This window comes from Zootoca vivipara, chromosome 15, assembly GCF_963506605.1.
Source record: "Zootoca vivipara chromosome 15, rZooViv1.1, whole genome shotgun sequence".
Lineage (NCBI taxonomy): Eukaryota > Metazoa > Chordata > Lepidosauria > Squamata > Lacertidae > Zootoca > Zootoca vivipara.
In genome coordinates, this window is record NC_083290.1 from 23,243,029 (window position 1) to 23,266,316 (window position 23,288).

The 23,288-nt window shown below is 47.0% G+C and overlaps 1 protein-coding gene across 1 annotated transcript in view; it reads right to left on the bottom strand.

Moving 5' to 3' along the window:
• The window catches only part of SORL1 (sortilin related receptor 1), a 113,923-nt gene that overhangs the window by 32,718 nt on the left and 57,917 nt on the right, over positions 1-23,288 (bottom strand). Inside the window, 13 exon segments of the mRNA XM_035139112.2 lie at positions 1,698-1,719; positions 1,721-1,818; positions 3,258-3,380; positions 4,395-4,508; positions 5,495-5,668; positions 6,491-6,629; positions 12,138-12,384; positions 14,065-14,156; positions 15,479-15,610; positions 17,151-17,323; positions 17,445-17,530; positions 18,258-18,386; positions 21,937-22,123. Coding sequence (XP_034995003.2) covers positions 1,698-1,719; positions 1,721-1,818; positions 3,258-3,380; positions 4,395-4,508; positions 5,495-5,668; positions 6,491-6,629; positions 12,138-12,384; positions 14,065-14,156; positions 15,479-15,610; positions 17,151-17,323; positions 17,445-17,530; positions 18,258-18,386; positions 21,937-22,123 — 1,716 coding nt within the window.

The following is a 23,288-nucleotide window of genomic DNA, read 5'->3' on the forward strand; positions in this document are numbered from 1 at the left end:
CACGGGAGGTCAGGGGATTGCAACATGAGAAGGGCCTTTTCAGTGGTGGCTCCCTGCTTGTGAAATGTTCTTCTGGGCAGGCTCAACTGGTGTCATCTTTACCTATATTTATGTGCCAGGCAAAAGCTTTCCTCGGGCACTTGGCCCTTAATTTGAAGCAGCTTGTGGCCTCTTTTAGTGGGCAGGATCTCTTAAGACCTGTCTTTCATTTGCACAGGCCCTGTTTCTTAGGTCTTTATTGGTTGCGTTTGTTGAAATTGGTTTTGGTATTTTCTATTGTAAGTCGCTTTGGGTGACTTTCGTGAGGGAAGTGACTAGTAAATAGAAATCGTAATAGCTAAGCAACTTTGTGAGGAGTAGCCACAGTTTTGTGACAGGGCACTCAAGTTTGTTATGCATGTAAGTTCTTCAAAGGCGGGAAACTCTGAGGTTTCAAAGGAAGACTTTGTCCCTCCTTTCCCACAGAGGCCACAGTTCACTTCCTCCCTTGGTTCAGAGCATACCTACTTAGACACAGCTCCTCGCCTCTCTCTCTCTCTCCATTTCTCAGGCTTTAAAGTTATTTTCTCCCCTCCCTCTTTCTTCCAGCTTGGCCCCAATTCACCAGCATCAAATACAAAAAGCAAAAGCCAGCCTATCTCCTCAGCCTCCTCTTTCCCTCAGAGCTTATCTTTTTCCTGCCCTTTCCCCCCTTAATGCCTCTTGGCAAAAACAGTGAGGAAAACATCAAGGCACCGATTTCATCGGGGGCGCGGGATGCCAAAGGGAATTATTTTTGCTGTTGAGGGGAAGATTCACTCTCCTCACTGGCAAAGAGACTGATAATTCTATTGCTGAATTCTAATTTCTCCCCTCTTGTGTAGAAATCAAGAGGTGTGCAGAACAAGTTGTGTGTATGTGTGTGTTTGTGTAGAATATTTTTTAATCCTAGGGCTAGAATTCAGTGCTTAAGCCTGGCAAATTTGCTCTGAATAAGTGTTACCATTCCTTCTTCTTACAAACAATTCTGTTTTCTCCCCTCCATAATTTCCTTGTACATGCATAGGTACATGTCCTTCCTAAGGGATGTATCATTAGTTTTAATATTTATGAACTGCCTCTCCGCCCAAAGGACTTAAAGGCAAGGTGCATCTCTAATAATAAAAAATGTTACATTTTCCTCAAAGGTTGCCAACCAATTTAAAAACACTGCAGGCAAAGACAGAATTTACAAAAAAAAGGGGGGGGGGGACAACTGCAGTGAACAGCATCAAAAGTGACAAAAAAGTGGTGCCACTGATATTTTTTTTAATAAATAGTAACTTGGATAAAAAAAACCAGGGTGAGAATTAGTTGCAGTATTTTGTAGTCTACTGTGTTACTGACATACTTCCCTCCTCATAATATTTTTAGAACGAGGTGCAGGGAATTTGTATTCAAAAAGAGAGGAAGAGAGAATCAGAGTTATTTTATATAATTGTGAAACTTCTATCCTACAAAGGAGAAGAGAGCCTAAAGCCAAAGGAGAAAAATTAGTGTATGCCACTGAAGATTACCCCACAAGTGCAGAATAATTCTCCAGTAGCCTTTAACAAAACAAAAAACAAAACAAAATAAAGAATGTGTCAAACCAAAATGCCAGAGAATAATCAGGTCATTATCAATTCCTACCAAGGATTATTGCTTGCATAAAATGAAAGAAGAAAAAAAGAGCTCACTAGTGCAGTTTGCTTCATCAGAACCAGTCTCGGCAATCGTTATCCCCATCACACTTCCATGACAGGCGAACACACATCCCCGAGTTGCAGCTGAATTCATCCTCGCGGCACTGGTGGGTTTCTGCAAACACAGGGGCAGAAAAAAAAAGACCCAGGGAAGGGAGTGTGAGAATTCAAATACAAAGTACTGAGTTACAGTGAAAGAATGGATTTCTTATCCAAGTTATACCATTTCCCTACTGATGGGGCAGCTGCTTGCAGGGACCAGGTAACAAAGCATCCTGACTGACTCCCAGTACATTTCTGAGCACAATTCAAAGTGTTGGTGCTGGCCTTTAAAGTCCTAAATGGCCTCAGCCCAGTATACCTGAAGGAGCGTCTCCACCCCCATCATTCAGCCTGGGCACTGAAGTCCTCCTCCGAATGACCTCTGCTGGTTCCCTCACTGCGAGAAGTGAAGTTACAGGGAACCAGGCAGAGGGCCTTCTTGGTAGTGGCGCCCGCCCTGTGGAATGCCCTACCATCAGATGTTAAGGAGATAAAGAACTACACAACTTTTAGAAGACACCTAAAGGCAGCCCTGTATTGGGAACTTTTTAATGTTTGATGTTTTGCTCAAGGCCGTCTTAAGCATGTCAGGCACCCTGGCGCCGTGGTGCGGAGATCGCTCTGGCGCCCCCGCCCCCGTTTCTTGCCGCAGCTGGTGGGCGGGCGCAGCGCGGCGCCCTGCGCCACCCAGACTTCCCCTAGAGCCGGCCCTGGTTTTGCTATGTTTTTATATATGCTGTAAGCCACTCAGAGTGGCTGGGGAAACCCAGTCAAATGGGCAAAATAGAAATATAAAAATAAGTAATAAATGAACAACAACTCAGAAGCAGGGCAGCGGGGTGTGTTTGTGTGTGTGTTTGTGTCTGTGTGTGTGTGTGTGTGTGTGTGTGTAATGCCTGTGCCATTTTGCCTCCTTTTTCTGCTCCTTTAAGATGCAACAGCCACACCTTCAGGGCAGCCATTTTGTGACTGGCACCCACAGTGCGCTTTCCCAAAATTTGAAATTTTTCCGCTGGCCCCAAAAGGGTTGGCGGTGTGAGCATTTTCACCCCTCCCATTCTGAAAATCTGGTGATATCTGCTGTTGGGAGGGAACAGTTAGGAATTGTTACTTTGTTGTTTTTCATTCCTGACTCTGCTCTCTGCCGTGTGCTGTGTGCGTTTAATATCTTCTGTAGACAAGATGGCTAAGTGAGAGGCTGTAACACTCACAAAGCCAGATCTGTAAATATGCAGTAGTTAATAGAAATAAATGAGGAATGTTTTGAAACCTCTACAACTGCTTCTGCTGTTTACTGCTGATTTGGTGCTCATAAAGCCCAGTTATGAGTCCATGATTCCCGGGTGTATGCTGAAGGTGTTCCAGACGTCCTGCCCAGGCATAGGGGCCTAAGAAGACCTGGACAGATCCTGGCATTTACCCACAGGCGGACCCTGGGTTACACACTGCCTCAGCAGCAAATCCATCATATGTGCAAAGAGCCCCTGAGATGCATGGTGCTGGCACACTTACTGCAGTTGCTCTCGTCACTGTTGTCTCCGCAATCATCCTCCAGGTCACACTTGTAGGACAGCGGGACGCAGGTCCCCGACTCGTGGCACCGGAACTGAGTGTCAACATCACACACAGTTGTTGCTATTGGGAGGGGAAGAAAGAGCAATATTTGGAGAGCCTAAATGAGTCACCACGAGAGGCCAGCAGCCTTATTAAAATAAACCCAGGCAGTAGGAGCGTGTTTCTCCTTAGCCTGGCAGATAGTGGGGAGCCATTCCATGAAACCATCCTTAAAATTTCCCTGTCTGAACTGTGCCTTGGACATGCCATGATCTACAATGACCCTGTCCCCTATCTTGGCAGAGAGCCGGAGCAAAGTTGTAGCTCTGGGACCAGAAATTCAGTTACCATCGTCTGCAGGTCAAGGATTTCATTTGACCGGGCTCACAAAGACCTCAAATGGAACCCTGGAGAGCTGCTGCCTACCAGAGCTGGAAGACACAAACACCCCAAGCTACATCAGCGGTTCAACTTTTGCAGTCTGCAAATTCCAAATTGAGACAAATTCCAAATTGAAGCAGGCTTACCGCTGCTTCAAAAAGAAATATCTCATTCTCTTTAAAAGTGCTCCTGAAGTAAAAAAGAGACTACCCCATGTGACCTAAGTCAGCCACGTGTTCGGAGGCTGCAGCATGTCTGACTGGAAACTTTAAAAGGTGACAGCACCCAAGTCCCCCTCTTGAAGACACTCCTTGTGTGCTGTGGATGAGATCTATAATGACAGGCCAGGAAGAGATGCAGCAGCAACAACACCAACTATAAATATGCTCAGCGGAAATCTAACCAGTCCTGAAGCAACATCTAATATTGCCTGTGCTGCTTGTCTGTGAGTTCCCGCCATAACCTGAACTTTGAGACTCACTGAACAGCTCCTGGTAAGGCATCAAGGATATCGAGCCACACAACAGTGCTGGAAGAATTAGGAAACTTAGTGCATAGAACTGCACCTGTACATATTATAGGTCTTTCCTGGTCCTCTCACACCTCCCTTTCCTCTTGCCAAAAATCGAAAAAGCTTCTCGAGAAAGGGAACTGTTTGGTGCACGCTCCCGTGCAAATCAACTTGAGGGAACGAGAGCGGCGGCGTTGACTTACGGCAATTCTTCTCGTCGCTCATATCCCCGCAGTCGTTGTCGTTGTCGCACTGCCAAATGCTGTTGATGCAATTCCCGTTCGAACATCTGTACTGGTTGGAGAGACAGGTGTTTTCTGGTAGGCGGCGGCAGAGAGGGGCAGGTGAGGAAACCAGCGCAGACAAACAAAAAATTAAAAGGAAAGTACAGCCAGGCTTCAATGAACAAGGCAGCCTTAAGAAGGCAGATTCCCAGCACAGCATTAGCATGTCACATCTGAACCATACAGTTAAGAGTGCTGTCATGCCACTTTAACAGACATAGCTTCCCCCAAAGGATTTTGGGGGCTGTGGTTTGTTAAGTATGCCAAGAGCTGCTAGGAGACCCCTATTCCCCTCACAGAGCTACAATTCTCATAGTAGTTTGAGACTTTGGCCCCTCACCGTAGACAAGGGGCGGGTTTTAGCCCTGTAAGAGAAATAGCACAACAGCTTGCGACCAGTTTACCTTAGCCCAAATATGCCTACTTGACTGCTCTGATCTGCCGAACTAGCATGGTTATAGGTGCTGCATTCTGCTCATTTCACATTTTAAACTGTTTTTTGTTTTAATTGTTTCTGAAAGTTTTTTTATTTATTTATTTTTCTTGTGATAAATTGATCGTTTTATTCTTTTCATAAACCTGTTAAAGGTTTGCTTGTTTTCTTCACCATCAAGAGGTATATACATTTTATGAAACAAATGAGTATGTATAGCACACATTTATATCAGTTTCTGTACCACTGTAACTATTACGGGCACTCTCCTGGCAAACTTTAGGAATTGTAGTTTGACAGGCTTCCACAAAGCCTTACCTCAGTGTTTTCTAAACTTGGGTCTCCAGCTGTTTTTTCTGGACTGCAACTCCCATCATTCCAGTGGCCAGGGATGGTGGGAATTGTAGCCCAACAAAAATCTGGAGTTTGGGAAACACTGCCCTAGCTCTTCCTAACAGCTAACAGAACTACACTTCCCAGTTTCCCATAAGAGAGAGTTACTGTTAATCCTTCAGTGCAGACAGTCCCCATGCACAAACAGAAGAGATGCAAGCATCACAGCGGAGTGTAGAGGTGTGCTTCTTACCTTCCTTTACACAGGTGCTGTTCTTCAAGAGATACCCAGGCGGGCAATCACATCTCACTTCCCCAGATGGGAGCACGTGGCTGGCAACTCCCTCGGGGCATTTACAGCTTCGGCTGTTGTTTGATCTTGGGAGGCACAAAAGGCTGCAAGGCTTGGAGATGCAAGCATTCTGCCCTGTCCAGAGGAAGGAGAGAGAGACCTTGTAAAAACCTGTAGCTTCCAGAGATCTTCCTTCAGGATAAGCCACTAAGTCATGGTTTTATTTCCATCAAAGGGGGGGAGCATTTGCAGCCCAAGGGCCACATTCCCTTCAGGGCAATCTTCCAGGGGCCACACGGGCAGCAAAAGTGGGCAGGACAATATGATTACATTTTACCATTGTGCAATAGGCTAGGTTCTATACACACAACCCTCTCTATCTTCCACACAGGCATGCAAGATGCATTTTCGTAGTTCAAGGGCGCATTCCAGGAAGGTAAAAACACTCAAGGAGGCTGTTAAGCAGGGGTTTGGCAGAGGGAGAGTTGCAAGAGCCAGACTGAGAAATATGGAGGGCCACATTTGTCCCCCCCCCCTGGCCTGCAATTCCCCGCCCCTGATTTAAATCAACAACAGGCTTTCCATTTCAAGCTTCCATAGCAATGCATAATTTTTTTAAAAAATTATTAACATCTCATCTGTAATGGGTGTGCATGCGCGCGCACACACACACACACACACACACACACACTCTAAAACAATTACATAAAACTGTGTGGAACCAAAACAGTCCAATGGGGATTGTGCATCCTCAGCACCAACTGAATTCTGACTGTGGGGAGGAGGAAGAAACCCTGGAGAAGGAGGAGGAAGGGAGAACAACCCAAAGAGGAGGACTTTACCCTACAACTTTTTGTTGCCGGCCCCACCTGTGTGCGCCAAGGTTTTATTTCTTTTATCAAGGGAGATCATGAAATAGAATAAACAGAACCATCCTCATCAGAGGTCAAGAAATACCTGCTGTCTTTCCCCGGTAGAAGATCTTCATATCCATCACACCATTGAGATGGTCAACCAACGTCTCCATTTTGGACCCGCTGTGTTTAGAGGCTCTGAAAATGCTCAGCTGCGACCAATCGTTCCAATAGATTTCATTCTGAAAAGCAAACCTCTTATCTTTTAAGCAATAACGTTTGATGAGAATCGCAACTGCGGATAAGCTAAAACACACATACACACACACACACAAATAAAACCAAGCAAAGCAAGTACCATTTAGATATATGAACGAAACAATAATACTTAACATTTATATTATTAATTTCATGTGTCGTGTACATTATCTCAGTTATCTTTAAAGCAGCTCTGCAATGTAAATGAGTGTTATTATCGCCATATTATAGATCGGGGACTGAGGTTTGGCTGAGGCTACCTTCCAAATTTGTGGATGAGGTGCGATTTGAGCCAAAGTCACCCCAGATCACCACTGCCTGTACACCGAACCACTACAACGTGCCATTTCATCCCATTGCACTACTCTTGAGACTGTAAGATGATCTGCTTTGCATGCAGAAGGTCCCAGGTTCAATTCAAAAGGAAGATGGAGCAAATTTGTCTTCTCCTGCTCCAGAGGGCAAGACCCAAAACATAGGCTTCAAGCTACAAGAAAGGAGATTCTGGCTAAGCAGTAGGAAGGACTTTATGATGGTCAGAGCTGTTTGACAATGGAACAGACTACCTTGGAAGGTGATGGACTCTCCTTCTTTGGAAGTTTTTAGGCAGAAGCTGAATAGCCTCATCTGCCATGGATGCTTTAGTTGAGATTCCTGCATTGTAGGAGGTTGGACTAGATGAGGGGTCCCTTCCAACTTGATGATTCTATGTCCCGGGTCCAATCCCTGGCATTTCCAGGTAGGCCTGAGTGAGAATCCTGTTTCAAACCCTGCAGAGATCTGCTGCAAGTCAGCCTGGACAACACTGAGCTAGAGGAACCAATAGTCAGATTCGGTGTAAGGCAGCTTCCTATGTCCCTGTGGGATTCTTCCCTTTTCATAACAATGAAGCAAGTTGTCAAGTTAGCTGCTCCAGAACCAGTCAGGGCCATGGCAGCCCCCAATCCAAAGCAATTGTTTCAAACCCTGCAGAGATCTGCTGCAAGTCAGCCTGGACACCACTGAGCTAGAGGAACCAATAGTCAGATTCGGTGTAAGGCAGCTTCCTATGTCCCTGTGGGATTCTTCCCTTTTCATAACAATGAAGCAAGTTGTCAAGCTAGCTGCTCCAGAACCAGTCAGGGCCATGGCAGCCCCCAATCCAAAGCAATCAATTACTGTTCCATTATCCCCTCCCCGACTCCATCCAATACGGCATTCGCAAATGTGACGCCCTCCAGATGTTAACTAATCCAAGGAATCACAGAATCTTTCAATGGGAACAGAGCTTGGAGGTCAGCTACCGTGTTTCTCACATTATAAGTCATGTCTTATATTAATTTTTTCCTGAAAAAAACACAGCATGGCTTATTTTCAAGGGATGTCTTAATTAAAAAATAAGTACCGGTACCGGTATCTGTGCAGACGACAGACCTGCTCCCACCGGGTCTTCGCGCGCGGCAGGCAGAGGCTGCAGCCGGGTCCTGGGGCTGCGCGCGCGGCAGGCAGAGGCTGCAGCCGGGTCCTGGGGCTGCGCGCGCGGCAGGCAGAGGCTGCAGCCGGGTCCTGGGGCTGCGCGCGCGGCAGGCAGAGGCTGCAGCCGGGTCCTGGGGCTGCGCGCGCGGCAGGCAGAGGCTGCAGCCGGGTCCTGGGGCTGCGCGCGCGGCAGGCAGAGGCTGCAGCCGGGTCCTGGGGCTGCGCGCGCGGCAGGCAGAGGCTGCAGCCGGGTCCTGGGGCTGCGCGCGCGGCAGGCAGAGGCTGCAGCCGGGTCCTGGGGCTGCACGCGCGGCAGGCAGAGGCTGCAGCCGGGTACTGGGGCTGCGCGCGCTGCGCGCTGAGGCTGCAGCCGGGTCCCGGGTGTCCGTGCGCAAAGGCTACAGCCGGGTTCTGGGGCTGCACGCGCTGCGCGCTGAGGCTGCAGCCAGGTCTCGGGGGTTAACGCGGCAGCAGCAACCCTTCTTTGCCACAGACCTTCTTCCACCACCCGGTACGGCTTATTTTCGAGGTATGCCTTATATTTTTCCACCTCAGGAAAATCCTGCCATGCCTTATTTTGTAGGGATGCCTTAAAATATGAGAAACACGGTAGTCTACAAACACAAATACAGTGGTACCTCGGGTTAAGAACCTCCGGAGGTCCATTCTTAACCTGAAGCTGTTCTTAACCTGAGGTACCACTTTAGCTAATGGGGCTTCCCGCTGTCGCCACGCGATTTCTGTTCTCATCCTGAAGCAAAGTTCTTAACCTGAGGTACTATTTCTGGGTTAGCGGGGTCTGTAACCTGAAGTGTCTGTAACCCAAGCTATCACTGGACACTAACGCAAGCATGGCCAAACTTAGCTCTCCAGCTGTTTTGGGACCACAACTCCCATCATCCCTAGCTAACAGGACCAGTGGTCAGGGATGATGGGAACTGTAGTCCCAAAACAGCTGGAGGGCCAAGTTTGGCCATGCTGCACTAATGCAAGCCCTGCAATGCAGGAAAAAAGAGAGTTAAGGGTGTCTCAACCACACTGCTTTGTTTTTGTTTTTTTATTTCAACATTTGCACGCTACCTCTTGGGGCAAGTCAGCTCATAAAGCAGCTCAAAACAGACTTACATCACAGCATTAACGCAAAGGAAGAAAGTGCGAGATATTTACAATGCAGTCGAACCAACGATGCATGTGATGCTTCCCTTTTAAGCTGCAAAGGGATGGCGCTCTGCTGAACTCACAAATGTGGGGAAGGAAGGATAAAATCTAATAAATATATCATCTCCAAGAATCTATACGCATCCCTACAAAAAAGCCTCGTGTCAGCGATGCAAGCATGTGCCTTGTGAGTGGAAGGGCCCCTGGATCTGCCCGTGGCATCTCCAGTTAAAAAGAATCCAGATATGGCTGGTGGAAGAGACTCTCCAGGAACCCTGGAGAGCTGTTGCCAATCACAATCAAGCAGGAAACAGCGGGCAAGATGAGGTGGTATAAGACAGTTTTTCCATATGCAAACAGAGAAGGAATTTCGCCACCAAAGCTTCCTGTTGATATGGAGCAGGCAGGACCAAAACTGAGGAGGAAGAAGGGAAGCTATTCCCACGTAGGCAAAACGGTACCTACTTTGAAATCAGGATTGTGATGCTTTAACTAGACAAGTTCTGCATGATGATGATAATAATAATAATAATAATAATAATAATAATAATAATAATAATAATCCCACAAGAATTCTTGTTTCACAAGCAAGATTTGTAATTGCCATATATTACTCAGTTCTCGCTGTGCTTGCAAGGACATCCTGTACAGAAGGACATCTTTTCCTTATCAGGTTGCCAGATCTGGACAAGGGTACTTGGAAACTGGCTGACTGGAAGAGAACTTTTAGGGCTTGTACACAAACATTAAACGGTTTCTGCATCTACCCTGGGATCAATTAAAAAGGTAAAGGTAAAGGACCCCTGACAACTAAGTCCAGTCGCAAATGACTCTGGGGTTGCGACACTCATCTCACCTTACAGGCCAAGGGAGCCGGCGTTTGTCTGCAGACAGTTTTCCAGGTCATGTGGCCAGCATGACAAAGTTGCTTATGGCGTAACACCGAAACCAAAGCAGTGCACGAAAACACCGTTTACCTTCCCGCTGGAGTGGTACCTATTTATCTACTTGCACTTTTTGGTGTGCTTTCGAACTGCTAGGTTGGCAAGAGCTGGGACCGAACAACAGGAGCTCACCCCGTTGCAGGGATTCGAACCGCCGACCTTCTGATCAGCAAGCCCAAGAGGCTCAGTGGTTTAGACCACAGCGCCCACCCACGTCTTGGTATCAATTAGCCCACCCTAATTTATTTTAGCAATAGCTTTAAGCAGGCATCCCCAAACTGCGGCCCTCCAGATGTTTTGGCCTACAACTCCCATGATCCCTAGCTAACAGGACCAGTGGTTGGGGAAGATGGGAATTATAGTCCAAAACATCTGGAGGGCCAAAGTTTGGGGGTGCCTACCTTTAACGTTGTTAGATATACCAACAGAGTGACGTGGGTTTCACTGTGAGTGTCATGTCAATGAACCTTCCTTCCTACCAGGGCCAGCCTGGAACCAGAAGTGGGTGGATCTCTTCAGAGGTGGGTGAGAGGGACCCCATCATGGGGCGGGCAGGAGTCAACCAACAATTCCACCTCTTCACCCTGGATAATCTGCAGAACTGGCACGTATCCACATTTTTTTCCTGCATTTGTAAGAAATGGATATTTTCGTGTGAAAGCACCCACACTTTGGAACTCCCTGCCTACTGACATCAACCAGGAATCTTCACTGTATTCTTCTATGCACCTGAAAACAACATTATTATTATTATTTGCTCAGGCAAGAGCTCTCCAGATCTCTATAAGATCGGCATGTGTTTTAACCTGCTTTTAAGCTCAACTGTTGGTCTTGATTATATTTTGATTTTTAAAAGGATCTGGGTTTTTTTAACCAGCACTTCTATAGGGCACTTTATTTTCATTTCTTTAGAAAACTGCTTGGATGTTTTGCTTACAATCAAGTTTACTTACAATACGTTTCAAAGGATAGATAGATTGAAAAATACAGTAGAAAGATGATAGATAATGCTGCATCATTGGATGAATCTGCATAACTGGGGAGACCCAACCCCCCCCCAAAAAAGCTGGTCACACACCCAAAGCTCTGGAACTTCTGCCATCAATCCAAGGAGCAGAGCGCCAAACTAGGCAGGAGGCAAGTGGCTCTACATTTAAGTTGCAGGTTTGTTTGTTTTTAAATGCAAATACTATCAGCCAGGGAGGGCAGATAATTAATGGTCTCAGGGCATGCATTGGGAGGGTGGGATTTTAATCCTTTCCTCCTCTGCTGTGGGTCCAGAAGAAAATCTCTTATCTGAAGCTATTATATAGTCATGATGGCGACATTGCCACCAGTATCAGAGACAGAACGCCTCTGAATGCCAGTTGATTGGAAATATGCTAGCAGACTTCCTGTTGGCATCGGGTTGGCCACTGCTGAGAACAGGAAGCTCGGCTAGATGGCCCATTGGCCTGATCCAGCAGGTTCTTCTTACCTCCTTATGTATTGGGAGGGAAATTCACCATTGGTGCCATGTGTATTTCGATTCAAGAAACAGTGCCAAGTCTGAACTGACACCCAGAAGGCTCAGACTAGTAGCTGCCTTGCTCTGACCATTGGTCCATCTAGCATTGTCTCCACTGACTCATGGCAGCTCTCCAGGGTTTCAGAAAGGGAAGGGGGCATTTCCAGCTCTGCTCCGAGATGCGGAAGATTGAACCTGGGACTTTCTGCACGCAAGGTAGATTGCTGAGCTGGGCCCTTCCCCTAACTCCAGCTCCCATCAACCCCAGCCCAGCCCAGCCCAGCATGCTGGGAGCTGCAGTCCAACAACATCCAAAGGGCTACAGGATCCCCATCCTTTCTCCAGCCCAAAAGATTTTGGTCCAAGAGAGAAAAACATGTTCGAGGGATATAAAACGAAAGCTTTAAATGAAGGCGCCCAGTGAATACCTTAAAAACAGCAATGGCGTAAGGATGCGGGAGGCTGTCCAGGATTACCGATCTCTGCAAGCCATTGAAATCGATGCGCTCGATCCTGTCCATGTAGGCTTCCGTCCAGTAGATCCAATGATCGTCCACCGAAATGCCATTCGGCCACCTCACTCCCTCGGAGACAACGCAAGTCGGGGAAGAGCCGTCCATCTCACTGCGGTAAATGCCAGGCTTGGAGTCCCCCCAGTCTGTCCAAAACATCAGCCTGGGAAGGCAAATTATGGACATTACAAAAGAATTATTGCTCTTCAGAACATCTGGAGAGCAACCACAAGGAGCTGCCTTACACCGAGTCAGACCTTCAGTGCACAACAGGGACAGGGATCCTGTGACCTTCCAATGGCTGTTGGACTACAACTCCCATCATCCAAGATCATTGGCCATGTGGACCAGGAGTGATGGGAAATGGAGTCCACCAATGGCCTACACTGACTGGCAGCAGCATTCAGACAGGGGCCTTTCCTAACCCTGCCTGGAGAGTCCAGGGACTGCACATGTATTAAACACAAGTGCCCCATCACTGAACATCATCCCTCCCCTGAATTTAGGACAAGGTCTCTCCTCCTGGTCAACAGACAGGACTAACTTCCGACTTCACTAGAGGGAGGGGTTTTCCCTGCCTTCCCAAAGCCTGTCTCTTGGGCAATGAATCTGTTCAAGGGTCTGAGAGCTCCAGGCTTTCTCTCTGTGCTGAGACTGCCCTCTGAACATGGTGGAGAAAAACTGTACTCCCTGTTTCCAAAAGCATTACTTTACACTCTGCATAAATGAATTTCACTCTGCATAAATGAATTTCACTCCGCAGTTACACGATCAATCAATCAATCCAAATCTCTTTATTAAGGTCAATAAATGGCTGTTGTGGTTGGCGTCTGTCTCAAGGGACAATGGAGTGTGCCTCCGGGGGTGAAGTCAAACCACTGCATTAGCAGCACCTAAGTGACCTCTCTAAGGCGCCCCAGCCTGGGCAGTGTGTATGGAGGTCTTGGACTGCCCAGATGACAAGATCCCCTCCCCCATTCTCTGATGTAGTCCAAAGGAAAGCAGAGTAATAAGTTTGGCACCAGCCTGGCTGCAGGAGTTGCCAGCAGGAGGCGTACCATCAACCATCTTAGGGACCCCACTACAAATTTGTGTAGGGTTTACTCCTTAGCCTTTTCTTTTCCCAAAGATATCTCGCAAGGCAGTGGAGGGTTTAGGACCAGAGCTTTCCATCTTCTAGATGGGCTACCTTCCTAGGTTGACAAGCCCCATCTGCCCCCCACTGCCCTCTGGGCAGAAACCGCCTTCTTGACGGTTGGTCAAGAGACTATTGGTCTTGTCCACTCAATCTCCCAGAGCCTGTCTTCACATACAGGAGAAATCCCTAACTCCCTGAGGGTTTGAGACCCATTGGCTACCCTCATCTGGTTTAGCTGGCCAGCTGAAGCCATTTCCCGGGATGTGGCCGCTGTTGCATGTTGACAGCTTCTAGGAGCCACAGGTGAGAGCGAAGTGCAGAGTGGGCAAACTAACCCAGGAGCACAATGTGTCCCCCCACCAGAGGTACTCCTCCTCCCCTGACTCTCCATACAATGAACATTATTCAAAAAGAAACTGCACAAATATATAAAGTAATTCCAAACAAAGCAAAAGAACCATAACAATAACATCACTATTACAGAAAAGGAGGTGTAGAAAAAACAGCAGCAGTAAGTTTGCTAAAATTAGTCTCTGGCAAGATTTTACGTGCAGAAGCATAATAATTGACCACCCTGAAAGAGGACGCATTAATTTCAGTCCTGCCCCCGCATCATTCATCCTCCCAGCAACCCTGTGGAGCTGGCCACTATTCCGCCCAGGGTCTTACAAATCTGGCTGCTAGCATTTCCGACGTCTCACTTACCCCTCTTTGGGTACCAGAGTCAAGGCTCGCGGCCGTTCAAGCACAGAGGAATCCAACACTGTAAGTCGCAAGTCTCCATCTGGGTTGGCGACCTAGTGTGACACCACAAAGAGGAGAAACAAGGAGCATATCTCACTGTCATCATGGACAGCAGTATTCCTGTACAGATTGGTCAATGTTATATTCATTCCAAAGGCTTATAGCAAAGGACGTCGACAGTGGGCAGTATTCAATGCACGTGTTTCCTTAGCAAAGGATTTACGATTGCATGGCAGAACTCGCTCCAATCCTTCTTCCCCAAAACCTCAATCTGCTCCAGAAGGTTGCAGGGACCCCCCCCCCCCAAAAAAAACCAATTTAGGGAACACATCTGCAAATATGAATCCTTGCATTGACAGAATGAGGTTTGGCCCTGCAGGTCAGAAGTTGCCCACTCACTTCACCAGCTTCATAAAGGAGGAAGATGGAGCCTTTTGTTGTTGTTGTCGAACAACTGGGAGCCAGGATCCCTTGCCAATTTGCTGCCAACTACCCAGAGATCTACTGGTAGCTCTGAATCCCGTCTCTGCCCACCCCAGCCTTGTACTCCCAACCTGACCAAAGCAGGAAGCAGAAGGTTGTGATGCTGCCCTATGCCACTGGCTCTACTGAGATAGACAGATAGATAAACGCAAAGCAAAAGCCTGAATGCACTCTGTGAAAGCACAGCAAACGGCTTCCTGCCACTAACTTGGATTAATTTGTCTGTTGATTCAGCCTCCTGGTCACCTGTATACCAAACCTTATTGACGCAAATGGGTTGGTTACCAGGAAGCAGCTGGAGAGAAGTGGTGGGTGGGGACTATCAGCTCACAGATGTGCCAAGGCTAACAGATGGGATAATGGCAAACTCTTTCCAACATCCAGGCTGTAGGAAATGCTCCTTATGTGGCCAAAACGGCCCCACTCATGAGCTTTATAGGACAACAACAAGATACACTCAGATACATGGCTCACAGGAGGGAAAGGAGAACTTAAGAGTCAACCTATGCTCTCCCTAGTCTGCCTTCTCGGGCCTGGTGTCCTCCAGGTGTTTTGGACTACAACTCCCATCAGCCCTGCCAAGCATGGCCAATGGCCAGGCATGATAGGAAACAGAACCCTGTGGCTCTGTGCACAGATGCGCCAAGTGGCGAAGGCAGTGAAGGTTCTGCAGTGGCCCCGCCTTCTTGGCTGGCCGCTAGGTCTCTCCTTGACAGGAAGGGCTATAAAAGCTTCAGGGTGGGACTCTGCCTGGACAGTGATAGTCTTTACTGGCTCTTGGCTTAATTTATTATTTTGACCTCCTGGATTTGACCCTCCCGGCTTCCACTGAGCTCCAAGAGCAGGTGCTGCTTTGGGCAACAACACATCCAGGTTGCGCAGAGACACATACCTCGATTTTTGGTATGCCGGCATTCACCCAGTACAGCAGCTGGCTGATGGGTTCAAAGGCCAACGCTTCGACCGTCTCCAGACCGCTGCTGACGATGATCTCCTGTCCTGAGCTCCCATTAAGACACAGGCGCTGAAAATAAATAAAAACAAGGAATCCTAAGCATCAGTGAGCTCAATTCCTGTACAACCACAGAGCAAATCAAAGGGGGACTGGAGATATAGGTAAAAACCACATCCCTGGGCACCTTGAATCAAGCATGGGGGAAACTTTTTTTCCATCTGGAAAACTTTCTGGGGGGCACATGCCAGCAGCAGGCGAGCCAAATTTGAGCGCAGCAGTGAGTGTAAATTGCTCCTTTGTTATCGTAGCTTAGTTTCCACAAACACCCTTTTCTACTCGGGCAAGCAAGAAGCATCATCTGGCTCAGCTGTGAGCATTGCTAAGACTGACAGGGAACAAGGGCAGGGTCTTTTTGGTGTTGCCCCCTCTCCACCTTTAGAATTCTCTCCCCCAGGGAAAACCAGTCTTGCAATGGCTGGTTTTAATGTGCTGTGCTTGGTAAAGGTTTCAGCTGCTGCTGGTTTGTAAAAAAAATTACAGTGGTAACTCGCAAGACGAATGCCTTGCACAACGAAAAACTCGCAAGACGAAAGCGTTTTGCGATGTTTTTGGTGACTCACAAGACGAAGTTTTCTATGGCCGCACTTCGCAAGACAAAGTTTTTCGGCGATTTTTTTTAAAAAAAAAATTTTGCCGCAGCAAACCGCGCTTCGCAAGATGAAATTATCGCAAGACGAAGCGACTCGCGGAATGAATTACTTTCGTCTTGCGAGGCACCACTGTACTAGTGTTTTTATGGATTACAAAATGGGGGGGGGGGAATCTATAAACACACGTATTTTGAAAGTCAGGTAAAAAAACTATTTAAAGTCATTCATTAAAGTTTTGGCCTGGCTAGGATGTGTCCTTGAACTCCGATCTTGTCTCTTGCTTGCTTGGACGGAGGGACATGTGAAAGTGTCTATGAACTATCCTAGTGTGCAAAGGTGAAATTTATATCCATTGCCTCACCCACTTTTGCCTCTGGCCCTGCCCACCACTGGCATGTGGCCCCTGGAAGGCTGCCGAGAAGGGAATGTGGCCCTCAGAATGAAATAGGCTCCTTATGATATCTAACTCATTTTTAAGAGCGTTGGATAGCTCTGTTGGTTAGAGTGTGGTACTGACAATACCAAGGTTGCAGGTTCGATTCCCGTAAGGGACAGCTGCCTATTCCTGCATTGCAGGGGGTTGGACTAGATCAGGCATCCCCAAAATTCAGATGTTTTGGACTACAACTCCCATCTTCCCTGACCACTGGTCCTGTTAGCTAGGGATCATGGGAGTTGTAGGCCAAAACATCTGGAGGGCCGCAGTTTGGGGGTGCCTGGACTAGATGATCATCAGGGTCCCTTCCAACTCTACGATATCCCTGCATGTATATCTTTGCCCACCCTCTTTGATCCTTGACCAAAAGCGATAGTCTGTCCTAGGATGCCCTGTTCTCTAAAACAGCCCCCAACATTACACCCTTGCTCATCCATAGAGCTGCAACTCTCCCTAGAACTCCTAGATGACGCCACCTTTCTCCAAAAACTTTCACCAAAGAAGCTCAGAAGGCAAAACTCACCTGGATAATGTCTAGTGTCACATCGGCCCAGTACAAACAGTTGCGGTCATAATCAAAGTCAAGCGCCACCGCCCCTCGCAACCCCGTCAGCGGCAGCTCTTCGCTGACCCCAGAGGAGAGGTCGTATCGGTGGATGGAGTACCGCGTGGTGTAGAGAATGAATTCATTCTCCTCTGCAGATAAAGCAGACAACAGAACATTGGAGGCAGCCTTTGGTCTCCACCTCCTCTGGCTAGAACAGTTGCTCTGGTTGGTGGTTCTAGTGGGGGTCGGAATTGCCTCCTTCCCACTTACCTGCTAATGGACATGGAACAGATTCCCCTTCCAGCCGAGCCTCAACGTCCCCTCCTGAGCAAGTGTCTCCGGATATCTTGCGGTAACTAACACAGAAAAACAAAGGGTGTTAATGCTGCAGGCCGCCTGCTCTGCGTCCACTCTCAGAGGCAGCGCCACTCTGGGCGGCTCCCAACAGACTATTAAAAACACAATAAAACATCAAATATTAAAAACTTCCCTAAACAGGGCTGCTTTCAGATGTCTTCTAAAAGTCAGATACAGTAGTTGTTTATTTCCTTGACATCTGATGGAACGGCGTTCCACAGGGCGTTCCATTAGGGCAGTGGTGGCCAAACTTAGCCCTACAGCTGTTCTTGGACTACAACTCCCACCATCCCTGGCCAGTGGTAAGGGATGATGGGAATTGTAGTCCCAAAGTAGCTGGAGGACCATGTTTGGCCACCACTGCATTAGGGCATCTGGCTGCCCTGATTACGCAGGTTCTCCTTATGTTCTTATCTAAGCACACTGATGTGGTAGCCAGTTCCACTGAGACCTGTAGGATGAACAAAGCCATTCCCTCTTAAACCCGTTCCTTCTTCTCAATCCATGTGGACAGAATGGCATCATGAATACATGACCTATCACATATAACCTTTCACATATAACCAATTATTCTGCTTACACTGAAGAGGGCGACCTGTGGCCCTCCTGTGGCCTTTTGAGTGAGAGAAGTGTATAATGTTAATAAATAATAATAATAATAATAATAATAATAATAATAATAATAATAATAATAGATAAATGCATGCCACCAGGGCAGTCACCTACCCTCTGGTCTTCTTGTAAGTTGAACCAATGGGACATGGCACAGGGGGAGAAGATGGTTTGCCGGCAAATTCAGGGTCTGGTAAACAAACTTCTAATGACAAGTCTTCGCTCAGCTTGAAGCCAAAGTCACTGAGCCGGGAAAAAGCAGAGGCGAGGGGCAAAGAGAGGGGGAGAGAAGGAAATGTGCCCTTCAAGTGTAGGTTTATAGACATATGTATTTATTTAACTACTTTTTTACAATTAGGGGGGGAAAGCAAAAGCACCAAATGTTCTGGAAATGTAGCTATTTAAATGAAGGTTATTATTAGCAGAACTCAAATATCTCACAGTATGCCCTTTTTCACTGGAGGACCTGTGAACATGATAATGCATCCCAGGAGGGCTTGCCAGCTGGCAGCTATACAGCCCAAGAGCCAGATGCTGAAATAATTTATCTTTACGCCCCCTCCCACCTGTCCTTGCCAAAAATTAATTTCATTTGCTTCTCCATGATGGACTTTCTTTCTCTCTGATGCTAGCCCCACCGCATTTTAATCAGAGTGTAGTAAAAAATAAATTAACCTGCAATTACACCTGTAAGAAAGTCCGTCTTTCAATGTACACATACACAGAGTGAGAGCGTGCTCACAAGGACTCTGTAAGGTAAGTTAGGCCAGGGATGGGGAATCCACACCTGGCTCACCAGCTCTTCTCATCTGGCCCATTCTTGCCTGTTCAGCTGACACATGGGGACTTCAAACCATCTCAGTTCAGGTACACCAATTCGTTCTCACTGAGAGCTAGCCAGCAAAACTGAAACCCTACGCAAAGCAGAACTGAACCCCATCTGCTGGTGCACATGGAGCCCAATCCTGCTTTGTGCAGCATCTTCATCTCCTGGTGGGCCGATTTTGATGGCTGGACCACCCACCTGCCAATCACCTGGTTTTCAATATGACATCAGAAGATTGACAGTGGGTGATCTAATCCAGCAGTCTAAGTTGGCCCATGGGGTAGGAGAGATAACGTTCTGGCCCAACATTACCCAGAGAACTTCATTGCTGAAGGAGAACATCAACCCAAGTCTTGTCAAGCTTGGTCCAACACGCTTCCCATTGTTCCACACCAGCTTACCTCTGTACATGTGCTCTAGAACGGGCAATCCCTAACAGTTCAGCCACAGCGAATTTATTATAGAGGTTGGCCATGGCAGGATTGGCTTGTGTGGCAAAATACACATCCTGCCCACAGGCCACTGCCAGGGAAACAAAATGGCCCTGGGGAATGCCAAAGCTGTTCACCTCCAAATTATAGTAATACAGTAGTTATTTCCACAAGCTCCATTCACCTCAAGGGTTTTTCCTCTTCCAGCGAAGTTCTTCAAATATCAAAGTGGTTGTATGCTACCCAAGAGCTATTTGCATTCTGCAATATGGGTCCACTGAGGCCCAAACCACTGTCAAAATTTATCCAAGGTAACCGGTAGCTGTGCTAACGAATTCCAGCATTTTTACTTTTATCTTGTGGCTAAGCCTGCCTAGAATTATACTGAATAATTCATTGGATATAATAAATTCCTCTCCAAAAACACACACACCACCACACATGTACACTGAAATTTACTCTAGATCATCTTGACTTTTGTTTTATTGGCTAGACCTTGTACTTTTGAGGAAAGTTGTGTTGGTTGGTTTTTTAAAGTTGTTTTAAATATCATATTAAGGGACACTTCACAGCAATCCACCATTAGTTTCTGCCAAAGCGTCAATACCTCAAAATCCAGCCACTAGAATTCTGTTTTCTTTTGGCCCCTCGCCCCCAGACCTAAATTCCCGATATTTGAGGTTATCATTCCCCTGTGCTGATGAATATTCATATACCCACAGCCTAGTGAGTTCTCCCCTTAACACAGCAGATGACAATTAGTCAAGCCACTTCTTCTCGGCCTCTTCATCTGTAATATGGGCGGAATAATACTAATCTGCCTCACAGAGGATGCAGGGGACGCGAGTGGCGCTGTGGGTTAAACCACAGAGCCTAGGGCTTGCAGATCAGAAGGTCGGCAGTTCAAATCCCCATAACGGGGTGAGCTCCCGTTGTTCAGTCCCAGCTCCTGCCAACCTAGCAGTTCGAAAGCACCTCAAAGTGCAAGTAGATAAATACCGGTAGGTACCGCTACAGCGGGAAGGTAAACGGTGTTTCCATGCACTGCTCTGGTTCGCCAGAAGCATATTTGTCATGCTGGCCACATGACCTGGAAGCTGTACGCCAGCTCCCTCGGCCAATAACACGAGATGAGCGCCGCAACCCCAGAGTCGGTCACGACTGGACCTAATGGTCAGGGGTCCCTTTACCTTTACCTCACAGAGTATGTACCAAGGATGACAACATGACAATGTATGTGAGCCCCTCTACATATGCCAAAATGCTATATAAATGCTAAGGTATTAATAATCCCCTGTTCAGTTTGAGTGCTCAAGGCCAACTGATCAGTGGGAGTTATAGGCTCATAATTACACAAGGAACTGCAGCCAACATTCCCTCGGGAAGCTGCCTTCATTTGAAGGAAAAAGTGACAAGGCAATAATAACTGCTCGTCTCTATTTCTGGATGCTCCAACCATCTCAGCTAAAACCTCATTCGCAGTGGTGGGAATTTAGATTAGCCAGTCAAGTAAAAAAAATATCCAGCGCTCAGATAAGCACTGGGTCTGTTTAGTGAGCATTCATTCTGATTTGTTTGTGGGCAGATTATACGATGCTCCCTTCGCCAAGTCACAACCAAGCCCCCTTCCAAGATTATACAATAATTTGACAACTATACAATAATAATAATTTGGGGTGCACTGTAACGAAATGCACAGGTCTCCACGTGTTGCCTTTCAGCTATATCTACTATTTTCCGTGCACATAACGTGGGCATATAACATCAGCGTGATTTAAGTTCGGGTTTTCCTTGAAGTTCCAACGTATGCAACAGAACTTGCATGCCATTCTTCTGAAATGGTTCAGTATTTTCAGTGTTCCTAAATGTTTAGCCTTGGAGCTTAAGACGGCTAAAAAGCCCCCCTTTCATGCTGATTGGGTGGCTCTAGGAGGCTGAAGATAGGGACCCTTCAACAGGAATAATAAGGATTCTGCAAACCCAGGTCATTACCCCACTGCTGAGGCTGCGCCAAACAAGTGTTATCCATTGCTCTGTAGTGCATTTCCCAGTCAATTTCCATACAGCAAAATGTCTTGATTTTTTTTGGGGGGGGGGGCAAGGGGAGAAGTTTTGGAAGAGCTTCAAATCAACTTTAAATGTACACCCTATGTGATTGAATCCCACTCAAAAACAGAAGCAGCCATTCAGTGCTCTTCATTGCTGACATTTACCATACGTTTCTGTGTATTTCTTTAAACATTATTCTAAAAAGTGGGGGTCATCTTATACATGGATAGTGTATAGGGTGGGTTTGATTGGTTGCTGTCAGCGGCTATTGGGCATGTGATTGGTTGCTGCATCAATGGCTGGTGTTGACTGGCTGATGCTGCAACAATTGGGTGGGCGATTGGCAGTTTCTGTGCCATCTCCCCCCCCCCCATGTTCTTAAATTTGAGTCCCCCAAAATAGGGGGCATCTTATACATGGCGGCGTGTCATACATGGAAAAATACGGTAATCTGAGCTGCAGTCCATAGGGAACTTAACAAACTCACCACTCATAGTCTTCTCTGGTGCAAGAACAGTTGGAGACCATGACCGGACGATCAAAGTCTTCCCCATTGAAGCAAGTCGCATGGGGAGTTCGTCTTTTGAAGACCGTCTTGTGTCCCAGGAGACACTCATTGCCTCTCTCGTCAGAGGGGGACCACAGTTTGTAATCGTTTTCAGTGCAAGGCACCCCTATGCAACAAACAAGCAACATTAGATGGGGGGGGTAGCAAAGGGTTTGTGTGTCTAAACATAAAGTGGGTTCACCATGTCATGGACTCAACAAATCTGCTTTCAAAGGGGGGGGGGCTGCAAGATTTAAGGACAAATTTCTCTTAACAAGCATTTTTAATGTGGGTTTCACTATTTTTTTGAATTTTCCCCAATGCAATTTTTAATGTTTTGTTTTTTTACCAACCTTTGCATTTTTATGCACACTTTTTGCCCTAGTACATGCAATTTTTTTTATACATCGCTTGGCTGAAGAACTTCATTGCAAAATTAGGAAATGCAAAAGATTTCTAAGGATGGTTGTGTTTCTGCTAATGAAATATTTCACAAGGTGTGAATTAGGTAGGTCCATCCCTAAATGCGAGCTGGATCAAATTTCTCCTCCGTACCTACCTAAGATAGACAGCAACAAACCCATTCCACAGAGCACTCCTTGGAGTTAGTCACGTATCTGATTTATATTTCAAACCCATTTGGGCTGCCAAGAAGCTCCACTTAGAACACTTACAGTTTTAGAAGGCATCAGTTCTACATTTTAGTCAGGCTCGTTCTTCTGCCATGTTTAACTGCTTCTCCTGTTTCCAGATATGATTGCATGCCGGTATTTTGTTTTTGTTTAGTCGTTTAGCCGTGTCCAACTCTTCGTGACCCCATGGACCAGAGCACGCCAGGCACTCCTGTCTTCCACTGCCTCCCGCAGTTTGGTCAAACTCATGTTCGTAGCTTCCAGAACACTGTCCAACCATCTCGTCCTCTGTCGTCCCCTTCTCCTAGTGCCCTCCATCTTTCCCAACATCAAGGTCTTTTCCAAGGATTCTTCTCTTCTCATGAGGTGGCCAAAGTATTGGAGCCTCAGCTTCACGATCTGTCCTTCCAGTGAGCACTCAGGGCTGATTTCCTTAAGAATGGATAGGTTTGATCTTCTTGCAGTCCATGGGACTCTCAAGAGTCTCCTCCAGCACCATAATTCAAAAGCATCAATTCTTCGGCGATCAGCCTTCTTTATGGTCCAGCTCTCACTTCCATACATCACTACTGGGAAAACCATAGCTTTAACTATACGGACCTTTGTAGGCAAGGTGATGTCTCTGCTTTTTAAGATGTTGTTTAGGTTTGTCATTGCTTT